Source organism: Chenopodium quinoa, unplaced genomic scaffold (assembly GCF_001683475.1).
Source record: "Chenopodium quinoa cultivar QQ74 unplaced genomic scaffold, ASM168347v1, whole genome shotgun sequence".
NCBI lineage: Eukaryota > Viridiplantae > Streptophyta > Magnoliopsida > Caryophyllales > Amaranthaceae > Chenopodium > Chenopodium quinoa.
Window position 1 is genome coordinate 2,089,874 of NW_018742577.1, and position 26,157 is coordinate 2,116,030.

General features: G+C 32.3%; 5 protein-coding genes across 8 annotated transcripts; all 5 read right to left on the minus strand.

The window, feature by feature from the left end:
* Nucleotides 1-575: 575 nt before the first annotated feature.
* LOC110720933 lies at nucleotides 576-13,070 on the minus strand. 4 transcript variants are annotated; one of them, XM_021900030.1, is made up of 13 exons: nucleotides 12,643-13,070; nucleotides 12,457-12,480; nucleotides 10,240-10,310; nucleotides 5,766-5,831; nucleotides 5,547-5,645; nucleotides 5,345-5,473; nucleotides 4,459-5,199; nucleotides 3,336-3,577; nucleotides 3,001-3,216; nucleotides 2,797-2,889; nucleotides 2,573-2,677; nucleotides 2,043-2,483; nucleotides 576-859 (listed from the first exon to the last, which is right to left on the minus strand). In XM_021900030.1, the coding sequence occupies exons 6-13, from the start codon at nucleotides 5,355-5,357 to the stop codon at nucleotides 809-811; spliced, it is 1,902 nt and encodes a 633-aa protein (XP_021755722.1). In that variant the 5' UTR covers nucleotides 5,358-5,473; nucleotides 5,547-5,645; nucleotides 5,766-5,831; nucleotides 10,240-10,310; nucleotides 12,457-12,480; nucleotides 12,643-13,070; the 3' UTR covers nucleotides 576-808. The 4 variants fall into 4 exon arrangements, with proteins under 4 accessions (XP_021755722.1, XP_021755720.1, XP_021755719.1 ...); XM_021900028.1 differs by lacking the exon at nucleotides 12,643-13,070 and having other exon boundaries at nucleotides 5,345-5,418; nucleotides 12,457-12,607; XM_021900027.1 differs by lacking the exon at nucleotides 12,643-13,070 and having other exon boundaries at nucleotides 12,457-12,607.
* Nucleotides 5,838-8,620, minus strand: LOC110720934. Its single transcript, XM_021900032.1, has 3 exons — nucleotides 7,357-8,620; nucleotides 6,956-7,255; nucleotides 5,838-6,879 (listed from the first exon to the last, which is right to left on the minus strand). The coding sequence occupies exons 1-3, from the start codon at nucleotides 7,635-7,637 to the stop codon at nucleotides 6,714-6,716; spliced, it is 747 nt and encodes a 248-aa protein (XP_021755724.1). The 5' UTR covers nucleotides 7,638-8,620; the 3' UTR covers nucleotides 5,838-6,713.
* LOC110720705 lies at nucleotides 7,685-9,730 on the minus strand. Its single transcript, XM_021899756.1, has 3 exons — nucleotides 9,607-9,730; nucleotides 8,026-9,501; nucleotides 7,685-7,920 (listed from the first exon to the last, which is right to left on the minus strand). The coding sequence occupies exons 1-3, from the start codon at nucleotides 9,728-9,730 to the stop codon at nucleotides 7,685-7,687; spliced, it is 1,836 nt and encodes a 611-aa protein (XP_021755448.1).
* Nucleotides 13,071-20,389: 7,319 nt separating the features above from the next.
* On the minus strand, nucleotides 20,390-21,246 carry LOC110720753 (glycine-rich cell wall structural protein 1-like). Its single transcript, XM_021899796.1, has one exon. It carries the CDS (start codon nucleotides 21,174-21,176, stop codon nucleotides 20,667-20,669), a length of 510 nt encoding a protein of 169 aa, XP_021755488.1. The 5' UTR covers nucleotides 21,177-21,246; the 3' UTR covers nucleotides 20,390-20,666.
* A 2,922-nt stretch (nucleotides 21,247-24,168) lies between these two features.
* On the minus strand, nucleotides 24,169-25,048 carry LOC110720754 (glycine-rich protein 23-like). Its single transcript, XM_021899797.1, has one exon. It carries the CDS (start codon nucleotides 24,851-24,853, stop codon nucleotides 24,407-24,409), a length of 447 nt encoding a protein of 148 aa, XP_021755489.1. The 5' UTR covers nucleotides 24,854-25,048; the 3' UTR covers nucleotides 24,169-24,406.
* Between the last annotated feature and the right edge of the window lie 1,109 nt (nucleotides 25,049-26,157).

Here is a 26,157-nt window from a genome sequence, read left to right on the forward strand (position 1 = left end):
TTATGTACATACAAAATATTAAAAGTAGAATTCCGTCTGCATAAAATATAATACATGAAAACACTACTACAAATCCCGCTCTTTTGAGACGCTTTTTTCCATTATTTACGACGTGGAAAAGCGTCGCTATTTTTTTTCTCGACGCTTTACAAAAGCGTCGAAAAAAAGTAAGTCGAGAAATTTGCGACGCTTTTTTGTGTCACAAATCTCGACGCTTTTATACGTCCCAATATTTTGTGACGCTTTTTTGTGTCTGAAATATCGACGCTTATTAACGTCTTATAAAATATACTAACAGTCGAGAAATTCTGTATAAAAGTGCAATCGCCAAATTTCTAGACGCTTTTTCCCGTCTACATTTTGGACGTTGTTTTCTGTCTCAAAATCAATTGAGACGCTTTTTTATGTCCACACAGAAATAGTGGCGGGAAATTTAAAAATGGTTTAAGTAAAATATCTTGACAACAAAAAGCGTCTAGATTTTTTTATACTGTTTTTTTTATATATTACCAATAATATTCTATTATCAAGAGGGCTGCAAAGCTGCAAAAAAAATTACAAACACCAATGATCTAACACCAAAAAATTACAAACACCAATAAACAGCGCAGAGCATGTTCAGCACGTTAATCATAAAACATACAATAAGTTTTTTCAATTAAATATATATAATGATCAATATATATCATGTCCAAAATATCATCATTATTATTACATATATCAACTACCAACTAATTAAAAAGTTAGATTGACGCCTACCTAAGTTAAATACTAACTATAAAATTAAAAAAAAAATTTGCATAGTAGGTTAATTTCCATCTTTAGTAGATTTTCCTTGTTCTCCGGTTGCATTCATAACCTTCAAAAAAAAATATAATATAAGTATAATATAATATTTTGATTGTTAAAGAAATACAACTCAATGAAGATGCAGGCAGCAGCAAGACACAGAGAACAACAACAAAACAAGGAAGATGCAGGCAACAACAAGACACAGAGAACAGCAACAAAACAAGGAAGATGCAGGTAGCAGCAAGACACAGAGAACAGAACACCCCAGCCAGTGTTTGGGTTGGAGGATGACATTTTTGTTTTCTCTGAAAATTAGATTTCAACTCAATAAGATCTGCTTTCGACCTTCATTTCAATTGTTTGGTTACCAGACATATTAGAGAAGATGGGGATCCTTTATGATTCCGAAAAAAGGAGAACTCACAAACCAAACCCTTCCTAACCAAAAGCACACAGACTTGTCAAATATTCGAGCATGTCCTGCTTGGCATTGGATTATCATTCTAAATACTCCAGTCAACTAACACGTAATATCATCTGTTGATTGTTCTTATATCTTGTAGGTGGTCTATTGAAAACATCCTCTCACCTTCCACATTGAACCGAGTTCTTTTACACTCCTTGTTTATGCGCTTCTATATAGTAATGTGTTTTGTATGTACAGAAATAGGCTGGTCTTGAGTACAGTTAGTTAGCTTATTTCATGCCAAACTATGCTCATGTGTCCATTCTCGTGGGTAGACAATTTGTAAGGCGTTAAGGGTTTAATATGTCATTAAGGGAAAAGAATATAGATGATGGAAAGAAAGCATAACTATACAAACATCCTTTAGATTCTGTTACCAACTCAAGTCCTGAAGTGTAATGTTTTTTATGCAGGGATTTATAATTATCAGCGATGAAGAACTAATCATTTCAAGAATTAAGGATCTTGCACCGAAGTTCCTTTGGGATGTGAGTTCATACCAGATGCAGAACAAACAAAATGAAAACGATTTTTCATCAAAGCTTATGCATCATAATATCATATGTTGGGCCTGCTGAAGCTAAAGTTTTTAAATATGAGCTGTAAAAGCTAAATGATTTTTACCAATCTAACTCAAAGAATTAACACACACATATTGACAGCAATGCACAACATCACTCAACAGCAAAAGCATAACTACCAGCAATAACAAAACATATTGACAGCATTAATTTATGAAAATGATGGTTATTCTTAAATTTTATCAGAATAGATAGAAAATGACCTGTTGGTTTGTCACTCCCAAGACTGATTTGGCACAATTAAGAAGTTCTGTTGAACCCTTTCCATCATTAACTCCACCAACAATTTGGGAAAACTGTCCGATAAGGGTTTTAAGAAGAATATTATTCTCTTGTACTTGGTCTTTTAACTTTTCATTTTCCTTCTCAAGTACTTCATTTTTTTTGTGCAAAGCAGACATTTCCTCTTTCACATTACTATCCATTACCACGGTCCTTTGTTTAATTCTTCTAGACCCGTCCTTCCTTAGCAAAGCATGCACCCCGTAAATGTCGCTCTTTCGAACCCCAAGTCCGTAACCTGTAGGACGATCAGGGATCTCTCCACCATGCATGGTCAGCTCAAAGGCTTCATCTTCAAGTTCTTGTTGGGACTTAGAAGGGTTTATCAACCTCAATTGTTCAACTTTAGCTTTCGCATCATCCTATAAAAAACATCAAATAATAATATAGTGAAAGATCGACTCATTTCCGCATAAAATGACAAGCTTTAAAACACATTTAGATCTTTTACCACAAAATCTTCCGTCACTGTGCCCGGAAGAAAACTTCCATCCTTGCCTGTATGAGCTTTTATCCAGAGAGCTAATAAGCTCATCTTTTCTCCATGCTCATCTTCCTATATATATTATTAATGCAAGAAGCATAAGTGAAAATAAGAACAAGATAAGTTCAGAATATAGTAGTTACAATATATGTTTGTAACGTATGCAGATCATTAATAAGAATGGTTAATACATGGTCAGCTTGTTTGTTCGCAAAACTGTTAGAACCGCATCTATGTAATTGATTTAGGGAGGCCCGTGCTGCTTTACCACATGTTGCTAGTGACTGCACTCATATTCAAAGTCATATATAAAATTATATTTGCATTAAGACCAAAATTAACTCTAATTAGAAAACATGATGTCTGATATTTCAAATAGGAAGAAATGTACTTACTTTCCCTTTCTCCGAATCCCAATACTTAAGTAGCTTTACCCAATTTTGACTACTAATCCCATGCGGTGGTGTAGCACTACACATCTCTTCTAAAGTTTTCTCTGTTGGTTTGTAGTAATCCTTCTTAAGATTAAACTTATATTGCCTCCAACTTTTATTAACACGCTTGAGGGCTGCTTTGTTATATAGTTCACCTATGGGAATCACAAAGCGATCCTTATACATGAAAAACAAGTTACTTTAGTAACAGTATTTATAGGTTAGTAAAAATAAATTAATTCATGAATGAAAAAAAAGTTTCTTATGAAAAGTAATATAAAAAAGGAGATACATACTCTCATCTCATTAATTATCATCTTTTTAAAATGCTCATCAATAGCATGCCAATCCTCTTCTCCAAGTGGACAATACGTCTCTATCTTCGCAATGTTACCAAGGAATCGGATTAAAATATGCCCACCTTTTCGGATGGGTTGGTACAGCTCATTAAATTCGACATAAAATCTGACACCGTTATTACTCCAAACATCAATAGGCTGAATAGAACCACTCAAGTATACAACGTTACCATTGGCATCTGCACAAATAAAAAATGAGGAGTACTGACAAAGTAACATTTGGAAAATATATAAACAAGAAAATGAAATAGAACATGTCTAAAAAATTCCGAGTTTCTGACAAAGTAACATTTGGAAAACCTGTAAGCTAATTGCTAATATGTCAAAACAATTTTAGCAATAAAGTACAAAACATTTCATAAAGTAGAATTCGTTTTACAGTAAGGATATATTATGTACTTTCGCCAGGCTATTCAGTTCCTCAATGCCAGTTCCACTTTTGATGACCTACTGCGTATGCTGTTACTCTGTTAGTATCTGACTTTTGTGTGCCTGGAATTCTTTCCCCAAACTTCTCTCTCTATTTTCTTTCTCAACTTTTTCTAATACATTGCAGTCACCATAAGCATGCCACAGCAATACAGCATTGCAGTAGCGACTCACCAAATGAGAAATGCTATCAGCAAAAAATAGAAATTCCTAATTTATTTTCTAGTGCAGAAACATGCAATCAATAATGAAAAGGCAATCAGCATACAAAACACACAATGCAACTATTTAATACACAACTCTTACAAGCATTTCCATGTGGTGAGATATAGTCTTGATGCTACATCATAGAAGCAATATACAAAAAAAAAAAAAAAAAAAGCATGATACTTTACTAAAATTCATAATAAATCATTCACAGAAATAATGGTCTGCTTGCTAAAGCATTGATGTGACAAGAAGCATAATATACTTCAAAATACACACATCTATCTACATACTGAAATTATATAATAAGCAGATTTACATTGACCATAAACAAGTCAATAATATATTCATTAATACGTCAAAACTATCAACCAAAAAAAAGAATTAAGAATATGTAAAAAAAAAATTCAAAAAGTAAACATACCTACTGTCAAGACCTCTTCTTTGTCATCAAAATCATCTACAGTCATAGGCCAATCAGGATGTGACTTTGATCGTAGAGACTTTAATAGTTTTGAGCTTTTTTTTGTTTCCTCACAATTCTTTTCCTCTGTTTCAATATTAACATCTTCTTTTCTGCTTTTCTCATTTGAATTGAGTAAGTTTAAGGAGGAGGGCTGATCAGAATTGAAAGAAGATTTAGAAGGATATTTTAGTGACTTTGATGTAATAGAAGGTGGGATGTTAGGTAAGCTCATGGATGAAAGTGTGGGTGGAGTTTCTTTACCAAAACCTGATGGTTCTTCAGCCACCTTATGAGAACTTAAAGTTGGAGTCTTAAGATTGCCAGGTGCGTTTGATGGGGGTGCGTTTGATGTTGTTGGTACATTAGGTGAAGGTGCCTTATGTGAGTTGTAAGTTGATGCTGGTGCTTTTTGTGAGCTTGATGTTCCAGTTGGTGGGTTTTTCCATATAGCTCCAACTTTGTTATCTTTCATAGGCATTTGTGCACTTGTTGATGTATTCAAAGATGGAGGTACAACCTTTACTTTAGTGGCAGCTGGTGGAGAAAACGGTCCCCATTTAACAGTTGTCGTTGGGACTTGGGACGTTCGCTCATTAGCTTGTTTTTTGGTTGGTTGTGAATCATGTGTTGCATCTCCACTCATATATGCACGAGGGGCAGTAGATGCAGCCCTTTCTCTTTTTAATCGATAAGTCATACCTACATGACCACAGGATAAGAACATAACAGCTACTAAGTATTTTATATTTCTGATTTGTAGATTTCACAGGATACAAATGTTTCCAGCACATTTACAGAATCAAACAATACATTCTTGATTCAATAAATTCTTAGAATATCTTACTATGAAGCACCATAAGGACCTCGGTTTCAGACTTTCGGGCAGAATAATAGGCTTGAACTGGATCTTCCTGAGCACTACGTTTTAAACTTAGCAGAATTTAAGACCACCAATACCCAAATCTATAGTACACTAAGTTCAAACAAAACTAGTGTCACAAAATGTAAAAGATAAACAAACAATTCAAGATATAAACTTTAAGTACCTGAACTACAGCCTTCTCACCATCAACTTCCAAAACTTGACCTCTACGAGTTGATTCGTCTCCTAAACAACTATTCACGATTTCTTGAAATCTAGGTCCCTGTCAGAAATAGGCACACAATTCATACGAAATGTAAATTTAACAGTAAAAAAAAGTAAAATTGATCCAGATATATATTAATTGGGACAAGAAAAATAATATGAAAGACACCAGACTTACCTTAACCTTCTCCAGAATAACTAGTGGTCCTGCAACTCCTGAGACTGTTCTAGACTGTTCTGTACTCTGCAGAAATTAAAAATGTAACTTAGTAATTCGATAACAAAACGGGCTATCAACATCACACAGTTCATTCTCTTCCTTTTTCACAAATCACACACAACATAATACTAAGTAATAAATAGCTCATGCCATGATCATAAAACTAACCATAAAGGTTATACTACATTGTCATTTTGACTTCTTATTTTACTGAGCTCGTAATCCCGACAACTTAAACATTAAGGTAATAATTGTTAAGTCCCTATTATAAGATCTAGGGCACATCAAGCGAGTATGGCTAGAACATAAATCCAAAAGCAAATATCATACTCATATGATCAAATGTATCATGTAAACTAAAGAATCAAATAATACAATGTTATTCTAAAAGCTCTTCATCACTTGGTATATCAAACAAGTCCCTAGGCTTAGTCTTAATAACATGAAGCCATCCTTTTTTAATCTCATCTTCAATGTAAAGAACTTGCTTGGTTTGTGATGAGAAAATAAATGGATCGTCATGTAAATTTCGACCAGTGTGCATCAACTTTGAAAAATTGACACAAACACCACCATTTGGGTATGTTTTGAACACCCCTCTGTACATCAACCCATTCACAACGAAACATTATACCCTTAAAAGAACCATAATAGTCAAATTCCAATATTTCCTTGATTTTTCCATAATACTCTTGGCCTTCGGCTTCTACCATGATTCCAGAATTTTGTGTCTTTCGGAATCTCTCACGATCCATAGTATCAAATTTGTAACCATTGATCACCACACTTTTCATCCTTTTTACCCGGTTACTTAAACCACCGGCTAAGGACTTTCTCATTTTTCCTTCTGTTGTGCTATCATCTAGATTATTGACCTATAATTCAAAAAAAAAAGTTACACATAGATTAGTTATAAAAATAAATAAGATAAATTTTCCCCGTTTTAAAGCATATAACCTGGTTTTGCAACCAATCAACGAACTCATTGATTATCCACTGGCTTTCAATACTCTTATTCAACTGCCTTCTTCCGACTTGATTCTCTTGTTGCCATTTTTGTTCTATGAACTCACTTTTAAAAGTGGACAATTGTGTTACTACATAGTTAAAAGTAATTATACTCTAAAATTGCTTATAGTACTACTTACTCAAGCACTGGCTTTATCTCATCTGAATGAAGCAAAACATAGCGATGCGCTTGCTTTAAACTTTCGTCATCAAGACGAACATTATCTTTCTTTCCAAGTACACGACCACCAGAATTGTATAAATAAGTATAAAAGTTTGGAACACCATCCTCATTCCTTTTCGGTCTGCTAAATATCGTTTCAACACTTTCTAAATATCTTGAGCAAAATGTAATTGTTTCCCATAAAAGGTACCCTTCTGCTATAGATCCTTCAGGTTGTGCTTTATTGCTTACATGAGATTTCAAAAAGGCTAAATACCTTAAAACAAAAGTTATATATGTTAATGATATTAAAAAAAAAAATAATGTGTGTTAAGTTTTCTTATATAAGAGTGAATATTGAGATATATAGATATTAACCTTTCAATGGGATACATCCATCTATAATGAACTGGTCCGCCGAGTTTTACCTCATCCACTAGATGAATGAGCAAATGAACCATGATGGTGAAAAATGTTGGTAGAAACTCTATCTCCATTTTACAAAGAGTTAACACAAGCTTGTTTTGAATGGAACCTAGTTCTTCAATGTCAATAGCGGGTGAACATATCTTCTTGAAAAAGTACGACAACTCCTCAAGCAAGTCAATGGCTTTTGTGGCATTTGATGCTCTTAAAGCAACTGGAAGGATATCTTGCATAAGGATATGGATGTCATGGCTTTTCAAATTAATAAGTTTTCGCTGCTTCAAATGGACACATCTCTGTAAATTAGACCCATATCCATCAGGAACTTTATGTCTTTTAACACTCTTAGAAATCGTTCCTTCTCTTCATTAGACATGGTGTATGCAGCTGGAGGCATATATTTTTTAGCCTGATTAGGATGAGATTGAAGCCAAAGATGAGGTTTAATGTTTTTCTTCTCAAGAGCCTTTCTAGCTTCTGGATCATCTATACTTTTATCCATATCTAATAGAGTTCCTAATAGATTGTCACACACATTCTTCTCAATGTGCATTACATCTAAATTATGTCAAAGAAGATTATGTTCCCAATATTCCAATTCAAAAAATGCACTTTGCTTACGCCATATAACATCATCGGCATCAGCTTGATAATCATCATCAATATCTGTTGTTCCTCTATTTTTCCTTTTGTTAGAAGCTTTTTTCGAGGTTCCGTAAACATACTTAACCTTTTCTTGCTGCTTCAAAACATCGGTCCCACTTAAAGGGATTGGAGCAAGACCGTACTCTTCTTTCCCATCAAATAATTGAGCTTCAGAACGATAAGGATGATCAATTGGCAACCATTTTCGATGTCCAGGGAAGACAATTTTACCACCAAATCTATATGAATTAGTGGAATCAGCACAAGAAGGGCAAGCTTTATAACCTTTGGTACTCCGTCCCGACAACATAGCATATGCAGGGAAGTCATTTATTGTGGAGTGTAAGGCCGCTCGCATGTTAAAAGATTTTCCACTGTAAGCATCAAAAGCATTTACACCTTTCCACAACAATTTCAAGTCATGTATTAATGGTTGCAAGTATACATCAATATCAATACCAGGACCATATTTACCGGGAATAATCAAGGACAAAATGAAAGATGATGACTTCATGCAGAACCATGGTGGAAGATTGTAAGGAATTAAAACCACTGGCCATGTACTGTAATTGGTATTCATTAAACGATATGGATTAAAACCATCACTAGCTAATCCCAATCTAACACTGCGAGGGTCGGCAAAAAATTCGTTATATTTTTCATCAAATTTTTTCCAAGCAACACCATCTGCAGGGTGCCTTAGGATCTTATCATCCTCACGGTTAAAATGCCATCTCATATCCTCTGCTGTTTTAGAAGACATGTAAAGCCTCTTTAGTCTAGGTATGAGAGGAAAATATCGCATAACTTTAGCTGGCTCACCTTTCTTAACTGATTCATTCCCTTTTTCAATTTTGTCACCCTTCTTTCCTTTCATAGTTTTCCACCTTGATGTATGACAAATATGACACTCAATTTCATCAGCAAATTCCCCCCAATATAACATGCAATCATTTGGACATGCATGGATTTTTTCATATCCTAATCCCAAGTCTTTGATTATTTTCATCCCTTCATAGTAAGATGATGGAAACTCTTGAATATGAGGGAATGCGTCATTTAGAAGTTCAATCAATTTATTAAATGACTCAGCAGACCAATGAAACATACACTTAAGGTGAAACAGATGTAAGAGAAATGATAACTTTGAGAAAGTAGTACAACCCTCATATAAACCCTCGTTAGAAGCTTCCATGAGACGTTTATACTTTTCCATTTCTTCATTAGTGTTACTTGAAGGCATTTCATCATCTACCTCACAATGAAAATCACTCTCTTCATGCATGTCATATGAACCTTCCTCATCAAAATTCGTTTCATTGGATGATGGGGCTTGGAATTCATTAGTGGATTGTGGAATGTGAACCCCGAAAGCCGCTCTTAGTAGCCCATCCATATCATCTCGATCTACTTCCTTCCCATGATCACTAGGGGGCTTTAAGGTTTTACTCCCTTCACCCTCACAATGGAAAATCCATTTTCTATAATTCTTATAAAAGCCGTTAAATAAAATATGGCCTCCTACTTCTTCTAAAAGATGTCATTTATTTAACTTACACTTATTACATGGGCATTTGGTTTTTCCATCAATAAGAGTCTCCTTAGCAATCTCTAAGAATTTCATGCAACCCTCATAATAGGCAGATTTTCCTTTTGGTAAATCAATCCAACTAGTATCCATATCTACAATGAATTCATAATAAAATTTAATATTTAATAATTATTAATAAGTATCAATAATAAGTTGTCAATAATTTGGTAATAAATATTATAAATGTTATAATTAAGAAGAGTGTAACAACATATTCCATCACTTAGGTTAATTTTAGCAATACTTTACCAAGGTTTCCCCTTCTATAGCTTTTATATGCTGTTATCATTGTGGTTGGAGACAAAATGCAATCAAAGTGATCAAACATAATAATACATGGAAGCATTCACAAAAAAATAGATACATATACGTATTAATTTAATATAATTAATAAGCACATAGATAAGACATAATGAATTATATATAATATAATACCTCACTACAGATCTACAACTTAATTACTTACATTTTTCATATATGGTCAATATCATAAATTGAGCTAAAACTATTTTGGGAGGGCTATCTACCATACATATGACACAAAAATATAATATACAATTATATGACATATAAGATAATTTAGGAATTTGGGTAGTTACCTCGGCCAACTCGCTAAGTGCAGCAACTATCACAATTAGAACAATTTTTAGATAAGCTCCTCCTCTGTCACCTATTAAACACAAAAACACAACTTCAAATTTTAAGATATGTCATAAACACCACTAAAACCACCCATTAGTCGCAAATTGTATAGATTTTCACACACTAGTGTAAACAACAATCTAAGACTACCTTTGAAGTAGTCCTACTAACATTGTATTTCCAAAAATAAACTCGGTATCATAAGCCTAACTACGACAGTGCAACCAGTCACTTCACAAAAGTAGCCAACAATTGGCAATAATTCACAAGTACATGGACAATTGTACCTAGCATAAGACCTTTCTCAATCTGCCTTCCTTCAAAAGTTATGAACAATCTGCCTATTTCAGAGTAATAGAACTCAACTAAGATTTATTTTCTGTACACATATCAGCATATAAAATGTTATAGAATCCAATTATAAAATGCAACTTACTGCAAGGGGCCATGACGAAATCAGTGAGATAAGAATTAAGGCAGCAATAAGTTTTTTTTTTCCCTTTTTTTGACAATTGCTAAGAGAGAGCATCAAGTTGCTGCCAAATAACATTAAACAAAATTTTCTTTGTGCGTATGACAAGTAACCATAATTTAATAAAAGTTTTCTATGTATATCAACCATAATTTAATAAAAGATTATCTTGTTAGGCATAAAAATAGGTGCAGGAACCTCTATAGATTTCAAATGGCTAAAATATATATACATTATCCTACTAGATTCTGTGCGGACCAAATCTGCTAATTTATGGGGAGCCAAGTTTAAAGTACCAAAACACTTTCGAAAACATTAACTAGAAGAATAGGCTATCCCACATTCCCACCCTTCCTTACATCAAGGATTACAAAGGAAACAAAAGAGGAAGGACAGGGTTGTGTGAGGTAGTAGGATGAACATATAAGCCAACGCAAATCTTTAGCACTTATGCTAGCTATCAAAGTTAAGTACACATTCAACGGAATCATACTAACAAAGGGAAAAAAAACTACAAGCTTCCATGAAGTTGTACATACATCAATACACACAATCTCTTGCACCCTTGATAAATAATCTTAACAAAGGACATAGAAGGGAGCTGACAATGATTCAATTCCACAGGCTAGGAATGATAAATAATCATTGACACTCCACTCCTGCACTCACATAGCATGTGATGGGACACAAAAGCACAGTACTAAACTACTAATTGCTTCTTAATTCTTACAATCCAGTCACAATCACACATTCATCAACATATAACACTACTGTAAATCACACATCTATCTGAATCTTTTTTAATATCCAAAGGTAAATTTGAGACTATCTTCCTATATCTGACCAAGCAAGGGTATAACAAACAAAATAAGAATTCGGCTCCCCCTTTGGCTCAAGACTCTGAAGTTGTGCCTTCATCCCAATAACTAGAAACTCCACTTGTCTACTATAGAGAAAGAGATACATAGAGATTAAGTGGAGAGATAACTGACACGCTGACAAGGTCAATAACCAGGGCAACACATCTCCTGTCTAGGGCAGCGCATGAAAGACAGAGCTCACCAGACAGCCATAGGAAAGACAAAGCATGGGCAGAGAAGACCTGGGCCCATTCGACATCTTTTCCATAAAAAGGAAGCTCTGGCAACACAGGCTTAGCAACAGACAAAGGCAACAAGATGCTTATATAGGCCGTAAAGATAATTAGCTAAATGTATGTAAATAAACGGAAACAAAGTGAGGCAGTAACACACAGACACAACAAATATTGAGAAGCCTATAACGGTGGCTAATGACAGGAGGCCTTGTCAGAAACAGCATTTCCCAATTAAATGTCGTTAGCATTATTTTGATCAAAACCATTTTAGATATTTGCAAAAAGATGATAATATAGCTACTAAGAATTCTCTATCTCAGACAGTGTTACTGGTCACGTTACAGAACAAGCGTTTTTAATGGACATATTGGTACAAAAGATGTTGAATGTGGAGAAAATACAGATAGTTGACACTGAAGCAGAAACTGCAAAATGGTAGAGCACGATGACTCTGTATGCAGTAGGTGACGATCCCAGAAACCCCAAATAAAATTAAAATTTGACAAAATTAATACAAAAAATCAACAATTCAATAAACATAATCAACCAAAAAAATACCAATCAATAATAAAAAGTATTATTTAAAAAAAAAAATTAGACCATGACCTGTGATATAAATTCTTCACTTCTCTGCGTGGGTGGTTTCGAAATCCCATTAGCAAAAAGAATTCCCATACATGCAACGAATAAACAAAAATTCAGCATAAGCAACGAAATTGATAACCAAAACCTACGAAATTGATATATCAACCAAAACCTACGGAAAATTGATGACAAGAGCGAGAGGATTACCGAAAATTGAAGAAAATATTGAAGAGAGCAACGAAAATTCAACAATTTCGAGTGGTTTTAGAGATTAGATGAGAGTGATTGTGCGTGAGCAAGCATAGGGTTCGTTGTTGGGAGCTAAAGGGTTTTTTTTTATTTCTTCTGACTGCTAACTGCGTATGAATGGCGGTTTATTTTTTATTTTTTATTATTTTTTTTTTTGGTTTCATTTAATTAGCCCGCTTTTTTTCCTCTGAAATTTGAAGTCCCGGGATATAGACAGTCACGTGCATATCACATGTATTTTTTTCGACGCTTTTATGTGTCGAGATCTAATGGTGACGCTTAAAAGCGTCGAAAAAACACGGAAATAATTTTTTTGGCTAACGCTTGATACATGGCGTCGAGCACATAGCGTCCAGAAACTAAGGGATTTGTAGTAGTGAAAGTATAATACATTAATATTTATTAACGTATTGACCCGGGACATGGTCCAGGCTAAACACTAGTTTATATGATTAAGATTATGAGGTGCTTTATTTACCTTAATTTGTTTGTATGCTAACAATCTCTTGATTTATTTGTGTGCGCATATTTATATAGATTTTCATCATACGTAGAAGACTTTTTTTATTGACGCATTGTGTTCATTTATACATAATTTTATATAAATTAAACAATAGGTGCTAAAACACAAAAGGTGTATTTTATTGATCTAATTTTCACTTATCTGAAATTTCTAAACATAACTAGTGAGCATTAAGTTACTTATGATTCTTCACTTGTACGTATCCGAAATTTCTAAACATGACTTGGATGACCTTTTATATATTTATATATATCTACCCTAATTTAATATACCTAATTACCTAAACCTTTTTATTTATCAAAACTCACCTTTCAAAACAAATCCAAAATTCATTTTCCCAAGCTAAAAATAACTAAACTCGCTACAATTCCCCTAATAAGTGACTTTATATATATATATATATATATATATATATATATATATATATATATATATATATATATATATATATATATATAGGGGAGGGATCCGGTAAGAACCCCTCCTTATATAAGAACCCTAGTTATATAAGAACCAATCTCAGCCGTAGGATTAAGGTAATTTAGACGGTTAAGATTAAAACACGTATTTTTCCTTATACCCTCTACCAACCGATCAAAATTTTCTCTCTCCTCTAACTTTCTCTCTCTTCGTGTTCATCACATTCTCTCTCTGCAAACCCCAAAAATCTCCATAGAAATTGCATATGAAGGATTTTCGACTCAGGTTTGTTTTTTTTTTCGATTTTGTTCAAATTTCCATGAACTTAGCATGATGTTCATAGATTTTGCGATTTTTTGATTTGATTTTTGCGATTTTATGTTTCCGATTTTTTGATTTGATTTTGCGATTTTGTGATTTGATATTTGCGTTTTTCTGTTTTGATTTTAATGAATTTCGCATGGAGTTTGATTTTTTTGAGTTCGATTTTTTCAAATTTCGCGTTCGAATTTAGGGTTCTTTTTTTGCGGATTTAGGATTCTAATTTAGGGTATTCAAATTTAGGATTTAGGATTCAACACACAACAAACCGCTTGTTTTCTCTCTTTTTTGTGCAATAGTGTGTATAGCACAATGATTATATTAGTGGCTTTGCAGCCATTTTTCCCTGCTTATATTCATTGCTGTAATGTTCTGTATCAATTTTGATTCATTGATTAAATATATCAGGTTTTGGGTAATTAAACTCGTGTTATTAAAATTGAAAAACATTTATTTTTTTCCTTTTTTTGTTGGTCATTAGTTCAGTTCATAGCAGTAGTCATCCAAATTATGGTGTAACAACTACTTGTGTATAATGCCTACCTCGATACACTCAAGAATAAGAATAAGTTCTGTTAAAAATTGTTTGTTAAGTAAACAATTCAGGCTAAACAAAACTTTTAAACTCGATTAATGAGCAAGCATAGCTTGAACAACTTGGCATTACTTGTTCTGCTTGCATCAATTCGTCATGTCTAAAAACAAATCTGGCTTATTATCTATGTTCTATTTTTTCTTATTTTTGCGGATCTATAGTTCGAATTTAGGGTTCAATTTTTGCTGATTTTTTCGAATTTTGATTTCGAAATTGGTGATGTTGGTGCGATTGCCCCTGCTTGTAGGGGTTGTGGTGTGGTGGTTGATTTATGCAACAGCAGCTAATTGGTTAGGGGTTGTTGGTTGTGAACTTGTGATTGCAGGGCTGAAAATAAACTTTAGAACATAGGTAGAAAAAATTTGGAACATAGAAAAAAATTAGAACATAGGTTGAAATAATTTAGAACATGGTGTTGATCTTTCCACGTTGTTCTTGTCGATATGTTTATAGAATGTCAATGTTATGATCTAAAATACACTTTTAAGATACGCAAGCAACTGACATAGCTTAGCATGTTCTAAACTCTTTTTAAGCATGTTCTAAACTCTTTTAGAACATGGTGTTGATCATTGTGGAAATATATGAAGTAACCAGCATTATTCGTTCAACACTTCTGGTTATTCTCCATTTTGTTTTATGGGAAGTTTTGAAGCTACATGTGGTGCTCTTCCATTCTGGTCTAGACTGGTCCTCTTCTCTTTTGTGAACTATAATGATTTGGTGTTGACTGTTGTTGCCTAGCTGGGTTTGCTCTTTTCTGTTTCTTGCTCCTATCTGTGTCCTGCTCCAGCTTTCCTGCTTTGTGCTGTTATGTGCAGCTGTTGCTTGGTGTGCAGGCTGGCTTTCTCTGTTTCAGGCTGCTGTTTGTGGTGCTGGTTCAGGCTGTGATGCCTGCCTTGCTGTGTGTTGCTAGCTATTTCCTGGTGCTGCGGGTGCTGTTCTTGGTGTTAGCAGCCTAGTCTCCTGCTAGCTGCTGTTTCTTTGTGCTGTGTTGCTGTCTGGTGCTGCAGCTGGCCTTCTGGGCTCGGGTTGTTGCTGTTGTCCGTTTGGTGGTGCAGCTGGTCTGCTGAGGTCTGTTTCTTGTTGCTGCTGCTGTTGTAGGTTGGTGCTGCTGGTTCCACTTGCTGCTGCTGTTTCTGCTTGCTGTTATTGCTGTTTCCTGTTTTTGTTCGGGTTTTTTTTGGCAGTTTCTAGGCGTTGGTGTTTTGGTTTCTATTTGTTATTTTATCTTTGGCCTTTTCTTTTGTTCCCCATTTCTGGCAATAATAAAGAGTATAGTTCATTCTATATTATGGGACTGCTTTAGCCTTCATTTTTGTGTCGTCGATATTCTTCGCATTCAACTGTCTTGTTTTGGTAGGACAATAAGCTGGTGCATTCGAAAGTCTGAGCCTCTTATTGGAATTCCAATGGTTAAGGTGATGACTTCCCGTCTTGGGTCAGTAAACACAATGAACTGTCAATTAAACTTTCAGTTGTGTGTTGCAGGGATTATGCTCATTCAGGAGCGGCATGTTTAATTATGCTTAACTAAACCTAGATTATGTAACGGTAATGACACGATTGGAGCATTGTCTCATATTAGGGAAAGGTTAATTCACGGCTAACCTTTGATTCAAATACACCTAATTCCTACATTGAGTGCCGTTACTTACTCGTTACATTCTACTATCCCAAATTTTGCACAAATTATTGACATTGTTACTAATAAAACTTTAGAACATAGTTAGTAAAAATTTAGAACATAGAAAAGAAAAACAACTTTAGAACATAAGTAGACTAAATTTAGAATATAGGCAAAAGAATTTAGAACATAGGTAAAAGAATATTTAGAACATAGGAAAAAAAAAAACTTTAGAACATAGGTAGAAAAAACTTTAGAACATAGGTGTAGAATATACGAACAACTTTAGAACATAGGAAAAATTTGGAACATAAGAAAATGATTTGCAACATAGTAAAAATTTAGAACATAGGAATATAGAACATTGGGAAAAAAAAAAGATCATAGGAAAAAAAATTGGAAATTTAGAATATTGGGAAAAAAAAAAAGAGCATAGAAAATAAGTTTAGAACATATACTAAAAATTTAGAACATACGGTGAAAAAAATTAGAACATAAGGTAAAAATTTAGAACATATGATAAAGTTTAGAACATAGATAGAAAAAATTTAGAACGTACGGAAAAAAAATAGAAAATAGGTAGAAAAAATTTTGAACATAGGATAAAATTTAGAGCATACAGAAAAAATTTAGAGCATATGAAAAAAATTTAGAACATACGAAATAAATTTAGAACATAGACAAAAAAATTTGAATATAAGATATATATTTAGAACATGGACAGAAAACTTCAGAACATAAACAATAAAATGTAGAACATAGGAAAATAGTTTAGAACATACATATATTTAGAGCTTAGATTGAAAAATTTAGAGCTTAAGCAATAAATTTTAAAACATATGCAAATAATATTTAGAACATATGATAAAACCTATTAGTTCAATTGGAAGAGCATTATGCAAATGCATAGAGGATGTAGGTTCAATTCCTTCATAGGTTATCTTTATAAATAACTAAAAAAAACTTCAAATGTTTTTTTTTAAAAAAAAAATCCAATAAAACAAATTAAATTAGCACTAAGTTATATGAGCAGAAAATAAGTAGACTAAATTTTGAACATAGGAAAAAAAAAACTTTAGAACATAAGTAGACTAAATTTAGAACATAGGAAAAAACAAATTTAGAACATAGGTAAAAGAATATTTAGAACATAAGAAAAAAAAAAAACTTTAGAACATAGGTAGTAAAAATTTAGAACATAGGAAAAAACAAACTTTAGAACATAAGTAGACTGAATTTAGAACATAGGCAAAAGGTAAAAGAATATTTAGAACATAGGAAAAAAAACTTTAGAACATAGGTAGAAAAAATTTAGAACGTAGAAAACAAAACTTTAGAACATAAGTAGACTAAATTTATAACATAGGGAAAAAAAATTAGAACATAAATAGACTAAATTTAGAACATAGGAGTAGGCAAAAAAATTTAGAACATAAAAAAAGAATTACAGAAATGCCATTACTAAAGAAACTTTAGAACATAGGTAGTAAAAATTTAGAACTTAGGAAAAAAAAACTTTAGAACATAAGTAGACTGAATTTAGATCATAGGCAAAAGAATTTAGAACATAGGTAAAAGAATATTTAGAACATAAGAAGAAGAAAAAAAACTTTAGAACATAGGTTGGAAAAATTTAGAACATAGGAAGAAAAAAAAAAAAAAAAAAAAAAAAAAAAACTTTAGTATATAAGTAGACTAAATTTGGAACATAGAAAAAAAAAATTAGAAAATAGGTAGACTAGATTTAGAACATAAGAGTAGGCAAAAAAATTTAGAACATAAAAAAAGAATTACAGAAATGTCATTACTAAAGGATGGTTTTAGATGGTTGGATCAAAACTAATAAATGGTTGAGATTGGTTCTTATATAAGATTGAGTTCTTATATAGAGGAGGGTTCTTACATGAGCCTTCCTCTATATATATATATATATATATATATGTGTGTGTAAATAAGGGTGTTATAATGAGAAGGATGAGATTACACCTTCTGAAGCCTTCGCTGATTTCTATGATCCTCGCAATTGTCTACAGCATATGCACATCTATTGATTCATTATTATTATTAATTTTTTTTTTATGGCAGAATATTAATTGGTTCATTATTGGTACAATGTTTGTAAGTCCTCTTAATTTCTTCTCAATAGAATATCTTTATTAATTTAAGATTTCCTCCACACTAATCAGTAATCAATTAGTCATATATATCTTGGAGCTAGTCTACCTTTAAGTTCTATCATGTAAAACAACATCTAATTAAATCAAAGTCTAATAAGAATTCATATCACTGTTTTTAATATTCTTATATCCAATCTTCAACCAAAAAAAAAGGAAAAAAAAAAAAAAAAAAACCACCAAATAAATTTGTTAAATTAAATCATATAACAATCCATATGCATCCTTTTGTAATTTAATGATGGAGATATATATTGAATCCTTAAGGCTACATGTCTCTATTATATAAGTGAAAGAGAGGCTATGGTGTTCGCTTAAAAAGACTACTACAACACCCCTCTTCTTTTAAAATTGGAATAATGTTAATTTGAAAAAAAAAATAAAAAAAATAAAAAAAATCAATCAGCTAAGTAAAAAGGAAAAATTAATCAATCAATAATGAATTAAGTCCAACAATAAATATATGTATTACATTATTCATCATTTTATGTCTATATAATCAGTTAATACATAATTCTAAATTTTAAATCAATTAATTAATTTATACAATTAATAAAATCATATTCCCTAAATTATTAACTTAATTATGATTATATATTAGTAAATTTGATATTGTTATATACTCCACATTAGTATTGATTGATGATCATATATCGACAACGAAAACCTGACAACATAATCAAGCTCATAATTAGATTGTTATTCGGGTACTAAATCCAACTTTCGTTTTTTTATCTTTAACATTCTTTTCATTATATAAACTTTCGTTTATATATAATTAGATTGTTAGTCGGGTATCAAATCCAACTTTCGTTTTTTTTTTTTATCTTTAATATTCTTTTCATTATGTGTGAAAAAATCATAATAAATAGTTAAATTATACTAATACACGCATCGCGTACATATAGTGCTAGTAAGCATTTAACGCAAAATTATACAGAGTACTCCCGCATTCCTTTTTTTTTTTCACTGTTCATTTTAGGTTTTCTCTTTTATTCTTTTTGTTTAAAAGATTTACTTTTATATTACAATTATTACCTTATTTTTCCACAAAACTTGTGCCCCTATTTTTTTTTTTTTTTTTTTTTATGCAATTGTGCATTTGTGGCCCTATTAATTATATATTTATTTTATTCGCTTTGTTTTTCTCTTTTACTTTGTGCTTTGAATTCAAGCCACATATTTATTTCTTCTATCCGTAAAACTCCTTTCTCCTTTCCACAACCAATTTGCAATTTCAAAAGACATTTATTGTCTAATTGGTGATTGATGTGTGCTATAGTATCTACTTTTTGTTAAATAATAATTAAAGTATACGAACTAGAATCTTATTCAATTTAATTTTTCTTTTATCACTGTACATAATACCAAATTTAAAAAAGAAAAAGGAATGGAGTACAAAGTTGAAAGTTCACAATAAAATTACACGTTAGATCGGTGTAATTAAAACTTAGCTATTCTTAATAGTTACTTTTATAGCTTCTATATCATTTTTCATAAAAAAAAATTAAAAAAATTAAAAAAAAAATTACAAAAATAAAATTAGATGATATGTTCCCGGCCCATAGACTGTGCGCGTTGACCTGGTGGAAGTTGGAGATGAGGCCAATTTTTTAAGCTACGGTAGGTTCTCTTCTTAAGTTGCCTTAAATTAGACAATGACATGATATGCAAACAACATCCATTTGTATAACTCCTTATACTAGTAGAAGTATTTCTTTTAGCTGTTTGCACCTTTCGTTTCTTTTACTTGTATTAATTTTGTAAATTTCCAATAACGGAGTACATCTTTAAGATGTACGAAGTATATAGACAAGATTGTGTATAAGTGTATGACTATGTTCTTACAAATTAAAATCCTTAGATATTGAACCAACTGAACTTATTGTATTAGGGTATTAAGTTGTGTTAGATTGTAAGATGTATCAATTAGAAGAATAGACTATATATAGACGGCGTCATGTGCTGATATTCGGATAACGAGGATAGAACTACCTAATTGGCTAATTGCATGGAATTACAGATTACATTCAATTCAAGTATAAGAAATGTAACAATAATAAATGGGAGATTATATTGATGAACAATTGAACATACACTAACACTTTTCAAGTGTATCACTACAAAGCTAAAGCAAAGCACCAATCAGGAACGCTTAAAGCACTTGTTGACAGTTACATTACATGCAATTCATTCTTAAGTACATGACGATATAAGACATGATCAATAAGTAAATTATTAGTACGAATACTAGGGTATTACTTAGTAATAAGCGTAGTATTGTATGTAGGCCTTGTGATTTTTAATTTTGGTGGAATGTGTTCAAGGAAATCCATGTCCAAGTCCTCCACCAGCACCAGCACCTCCACCAAATCCAGCTCCGGCACCACCACCAAGCCCGCTACCGAGCCCACCGCCTCCACCACCTCCAAACCCTCCACCACCACCTGCTCCTCCACCCAATCCACCACCAGCTCCAGCTCCTCCTCCGGCTCCAAACCCAGCACCGCCACCAGAACCACCACCTAGACCACCTCCACCACCTCCGCCAAATCCTCCACCACCTCCACCTCCAAGTCCACCACCAGCTCCTCCACCAGCACCAGCACCACCTCCAAATCCAGAACCACCTCCAAGACCGGCACCGCCACCAAGTCCACCTCCGCCTCCACCACCAAATCCTCCACCACCTCCACCTCCTAAGCCTCCACCATGATGCCCGAAAAGAAACTTCTCATCATCATAGGAGTGAGTGGTAGCTAGCTTCCTAGCACTAGCTGTGTAAACTAGTGCACCAAGAAACAAACACAGGAAAACCTTGGAACAAGTCATCTTTTGTATTAGGGTTTATTTTCTAAATAGAATGTTTGATGACTTGCAATGAGAAGTGGAGAGCTGCCAAAGGGGATTATATAGCGATAGATTTGACTAAAGAAACTGCGCAAGTTGTGTTGCAAAAAGGTTGGAACGGTTGAGAAAGTTCTCAATCATTAATGTACATGTTCATATAATAACCGTGTTAGGTCAACTTTAATGCTTTCATCTACTTTATTTGATATAAAAACTTGATGAAAAAAGCTAGCAAATTTAATCTTTGGACGACCATAAATTTTTAGTATGTTGATCTTCCACACTTTTCTTTCACCTTTAATAATCATTATTTTTTGCATGTCCATTTCAACATTAATATTTGTCTCATATGATGCCTAAGTTCCAAGCTATTTTCTCATGACAGATACAAGCTCCCTCCGCTTGATAATGGGTTATTCACTTCGATTTTGCAATAAGTATATGCACATCTTCTACTATTGATATTTTAAATCACGTATAATTGAAAATTACAAAAAAAAAAAAAAAAAAAAAAAAAAAAAAAAAAAAAAAAAATCTAAAATTACACCAAGATAAGATGAATCTACTCATTCTAATTTATTTTTTTCCCATATACTTCCTCTATTTTTATTTACTTGTAACACATCACCTTGCCACACACTTTAAGGGAGATATTAGACTATGTAAACAAACAAACCAATTGACAAAATTTTATCATCGTCAAGATGAAAGTGATAAGTAACAACAGTTTAAATTTTCTAGCTTAATTTTTCTATTTACCTAGTTTATATACTTCCTCATATAACGTACCAAATAAGTGTGTTGTTAAAAAAAATAAAAAAAAAAAAAAAAAAAAAAAAAACAGTGAAAATATAATTAATAAAATACATACAATCAAACCTATTTTATTTTGACCAAGCACGTGAATAGTAATTGAGTTGTACACACTATTAGAAACTCATTAAACTCCATTTTTGAGTGTCACACCTTTGAGAAAGAGGAGAAATGGTAACAATTTATTATTAATTCCATTATATGGTGTAAATGTGTAATTGGTTCCTGGATGAAGGCATAGGTGAGTAAGTTGCAGCGACACAGTAGTGGGGAGGTTTACTGTGTCATTTTTCAAAAAAAAAAAAAAAGGCACCATAACATGATGATGTGTCATGTTATGTTTGGTCAATTTTTGATTTATTTTTAAAAGCTTAAATGTACTATACATGTGTGTATAATTGTAAATACATGTATTTTTTCAAAGAATACGTAATTATAGTATTTTAAAATCTATTTTTATCTTTTTAAAATCATTTTTGAAAAGTAAATTATAATTAAAATTTAGAAAATAAATTCATTATTGTTCTTCATTCATGATCTTAAATTAACCACCCCAAAATCTTGTATAATCTATTCGGAACTCAGACCAAAATTCCGTCCAAAGATCGGATTTATTGGGTTTCGAATCTGTTTGCATGATTTGTGTACAAATTTCATTTTAGGGTACAAAATCACATAGTAGTACCATTTTGGTACAAAATCACATATATTGGTACAAAAAATTTGATACAAAAATCACATATTTTGGTACGAAAAAAAATAAATTAATTTTGATACAAAAATGTGATTGCTTGGTACTATTGTGCGAGTTTGTGGCTCGAAGACTTCCCCAGGCAGCAGGTATAGTGATTGCTTTGTGTCACTCTAAATTTACAAAACAAATATACAAGTATATACTTTCAAAAGAACATGCAATATGTCAATATTTACCCTTCATTAATTATAAATCACTTATGCTCTCAATAATATAACATTTTCACTTAAACCAACTATAAAGCTAGTAGCTGAATGTTATTGGTATAACTGTATAAGTAATACTAGTCTCAAGTAAATAATTTAATCAGCAAAATAATTCAAGCTAGCTATGTAAATATAATTTAATTTCAATATTTTAGTTAATTACTAGTTTTGTGCTCAAGTAATGCCCCAAGTTGTTAATTGAATTTTAGGATAAACTTTTTTGCCCAAATGTCAAATATTAACATATATCATTATTTTTTTTAATTTTTTTCTTACGAACAAATATTAACATGTATCATTGATACAACTAATTTTCTATAGTAGGCATATAGGAAGTTTTAACGTATGATAAACAACGATGTTGTAAGATGATATCTAATTTATGAATTAATGGTCACTTAAAAATTATAAATAGAATGAAAATCATCATTATTAAGTAGATTTAGGACCTACAAATAAAGCATCTTGTTTGAAAAACTTTTTAAATATGATATAAAAATAAAATATTAAAAAGATATTTATTGAGAGTTATATCATTTATTTTATAAGTATAAAATATTGGAAGCTAAATTTTGTATGTGACTAGTCACATGATAGTAAGACCACATGTCCACATTTGTTTATATGAGTAACTTTTATATGAGTAATATTTATTCATTCATATGATGAGTAGTCAAACCCATGCATGCATACATTAATTTGCAAGGGTAACTTTATTTATTTTATCCATACAAGTAACCTTAATTCAATATACAAGTAACATCAATATATAATTACGAAAAGTTAATAAATTAATAATCTCATCATTTGTTCATTTGTTGTTTTTTGTTTTAACTATTAAAAAAATAAACGCACTTGTTTATATTAGTAACCTCATTTTTCCATTGTAGCTAGTAACTACCATTTATCTCTTGGTAATCTCATTTGTTCATCATTTTAACCCTTATTATATAATTAATTATATTATGTTAATGGTATGAATGTAAAGTGGTCACACCATGTAGCTGACCACATATAAGAATTTGTGAATCGAAAAGAAAACTCTATTTTTTTAAAAAAAAAAAAAAAAAAAAAAAAAAATTGAATTTCACTAACTAATAAAATATAGTATAAAGTTACTATATATAGAAGTGATTCAAATAAAAAAATAAAACAACCATAAAAGGAAAGTGGTGCAAATAAAAAGAAAACGGATGAGCTATTTCACTTCTAAATGGTATGAAATTTATTATTAAACACTTTTCAAGTGTATCACTACAAGTAAAGCTAAAGCAACCCACCAGCAATTAGGAACACTTTAAGCACCAGTTGACTGTTACATTACATGCTATTTGCTCTTACGTACGAAACCATGCATGACATACATAATTAAAAAGTAAACTACTAGTACAAAACCTACTTAGTATTACTTGGCTTGTGATTTAATTGGTGAAGTGTGTTCAAGGATATTTATGTCCAAGTCCTCCACCAGCACCTCCACCAAATCCAGCTCCCGCACCACCACCAAGCCCACTACCGAGGCCATTGCCTCCATCACCTCCAAACCCTCCACCACCTCCTGCTCCTCCACCTAATCCACCACCAGCTCCAGCTCCCCCTCCAGCTCCAAACCCAGCACCGCCACCAACACCACCCCCTCCGCCGAATCCACCCCCAAGTCCACCACCAGCTCCACCAACACCAATACCAGCACCACCACCATATCCAAAACCACCCCTAAGACAGGCACCACCTCCACCTCCACCACCGAATCCTATGCCTCCACTTTGGTGCCCGAAAAAAAACTTCTCATCATCATAAGAATGAGAGTTAGCTAGCTTCCTAGCACTAGTAGTGTAAACTAGTGCACCAAGAAACAAACATAGGAAAACCTTAGAGCAAGTCATCTTTGTGTTAATTAGGGTTTCTTTATCTAAGTATGGAATCTTAAAAGACTTGGAATGAGAAATAGAGAACTTCTTAAAGGGATTATATAGTGATGGATTTGACTATAGGGATTACGCAATTTGTGTTGCCAAAAGATTGGAATGGTTGTAGAGCTCAATAATTAATTTACATGGTCATCTAATAATAACCGTGTTAGTTTAACTTTAATGCTTTCAGCTGCTTTGTTTGACATAAAAACTTGATGAAAAAGCTAACGAATTTAATCATCCTTGTACCATACTTTTTTGGTATGTTAATCTTTCTTCCACACTTTTCTTTCACCTTTAATAATCATAACCTTTTGCATGTCCATTTCAATATACAGATTTAATTGCTCATATGATGCCCGAGTTCTAAGCTATTTTCTCATCACCGATAAAGCTCATTCTGCCTAAATTCCTAATGTTTAACTCACTTTATTTAATTTGCTTTTGCACAATTTCTACGTACATCTTTTATCATTGATATATTTAACTAGGTATAACTGAAAATAATGAAAAAGTTAAAATTACATTAAGACAAATCTACCAATTCTACCTAATTTTTTCCCAAAGTATTAATTATAAAATACAGTGAACTCTATTTTATTTTGATCAAGTGAATAGTTTTTTTTTTTTTTTTTTTTTTTTGGGGGGGGGGGTATAGGCTTACTGAATATTAATTCAGCTAAATATTTTGAAACAGTGGTAGTACATATAAACTTTTTTTTCTTTTTGATTTGATAAAATGAAAAGAAAACAATTTAATGCAAGAAATGAGAGATTAATGTGTGTGGTTGAGAGAAACCATGGAGTGGAATAAGCACATGCATTGTTTCTTTAAAAAGAATACTTCGTCTTTGTGTACAAATTAAAAAATAACTTTATAGGTATATATGAGGGATGAAGTGGCTATTGAAAATGAAAGAGTACGGAAAAAGATACTCCCTCTGTTTTTTAATACTTGCTCCATTGCTTCATGCACAGAGTTTTAGAAGAAATTGGAAAAAATAATAAAATATGGAGGTAGTTGGGTAGGTGGAAGAATAAAAAATTGTAAAAAACAAAAGTAGTTGAGAGAATTGGAGGAGAGATAATATGAAATTAATAAAATATGATTTATGTTGGGTCAACTAGGTGAGAGAAATGAATTAAATATTATAAAAGCTTTCCAAATAAGGAAATAGAGCAAGTATTTAAAAATGGAGGGAGTATGATAAGTGTATAAATCAATCACGAGTTTCAACTATCAACTTAGAATTTGGGTTGAATCGATCCTTTAACAT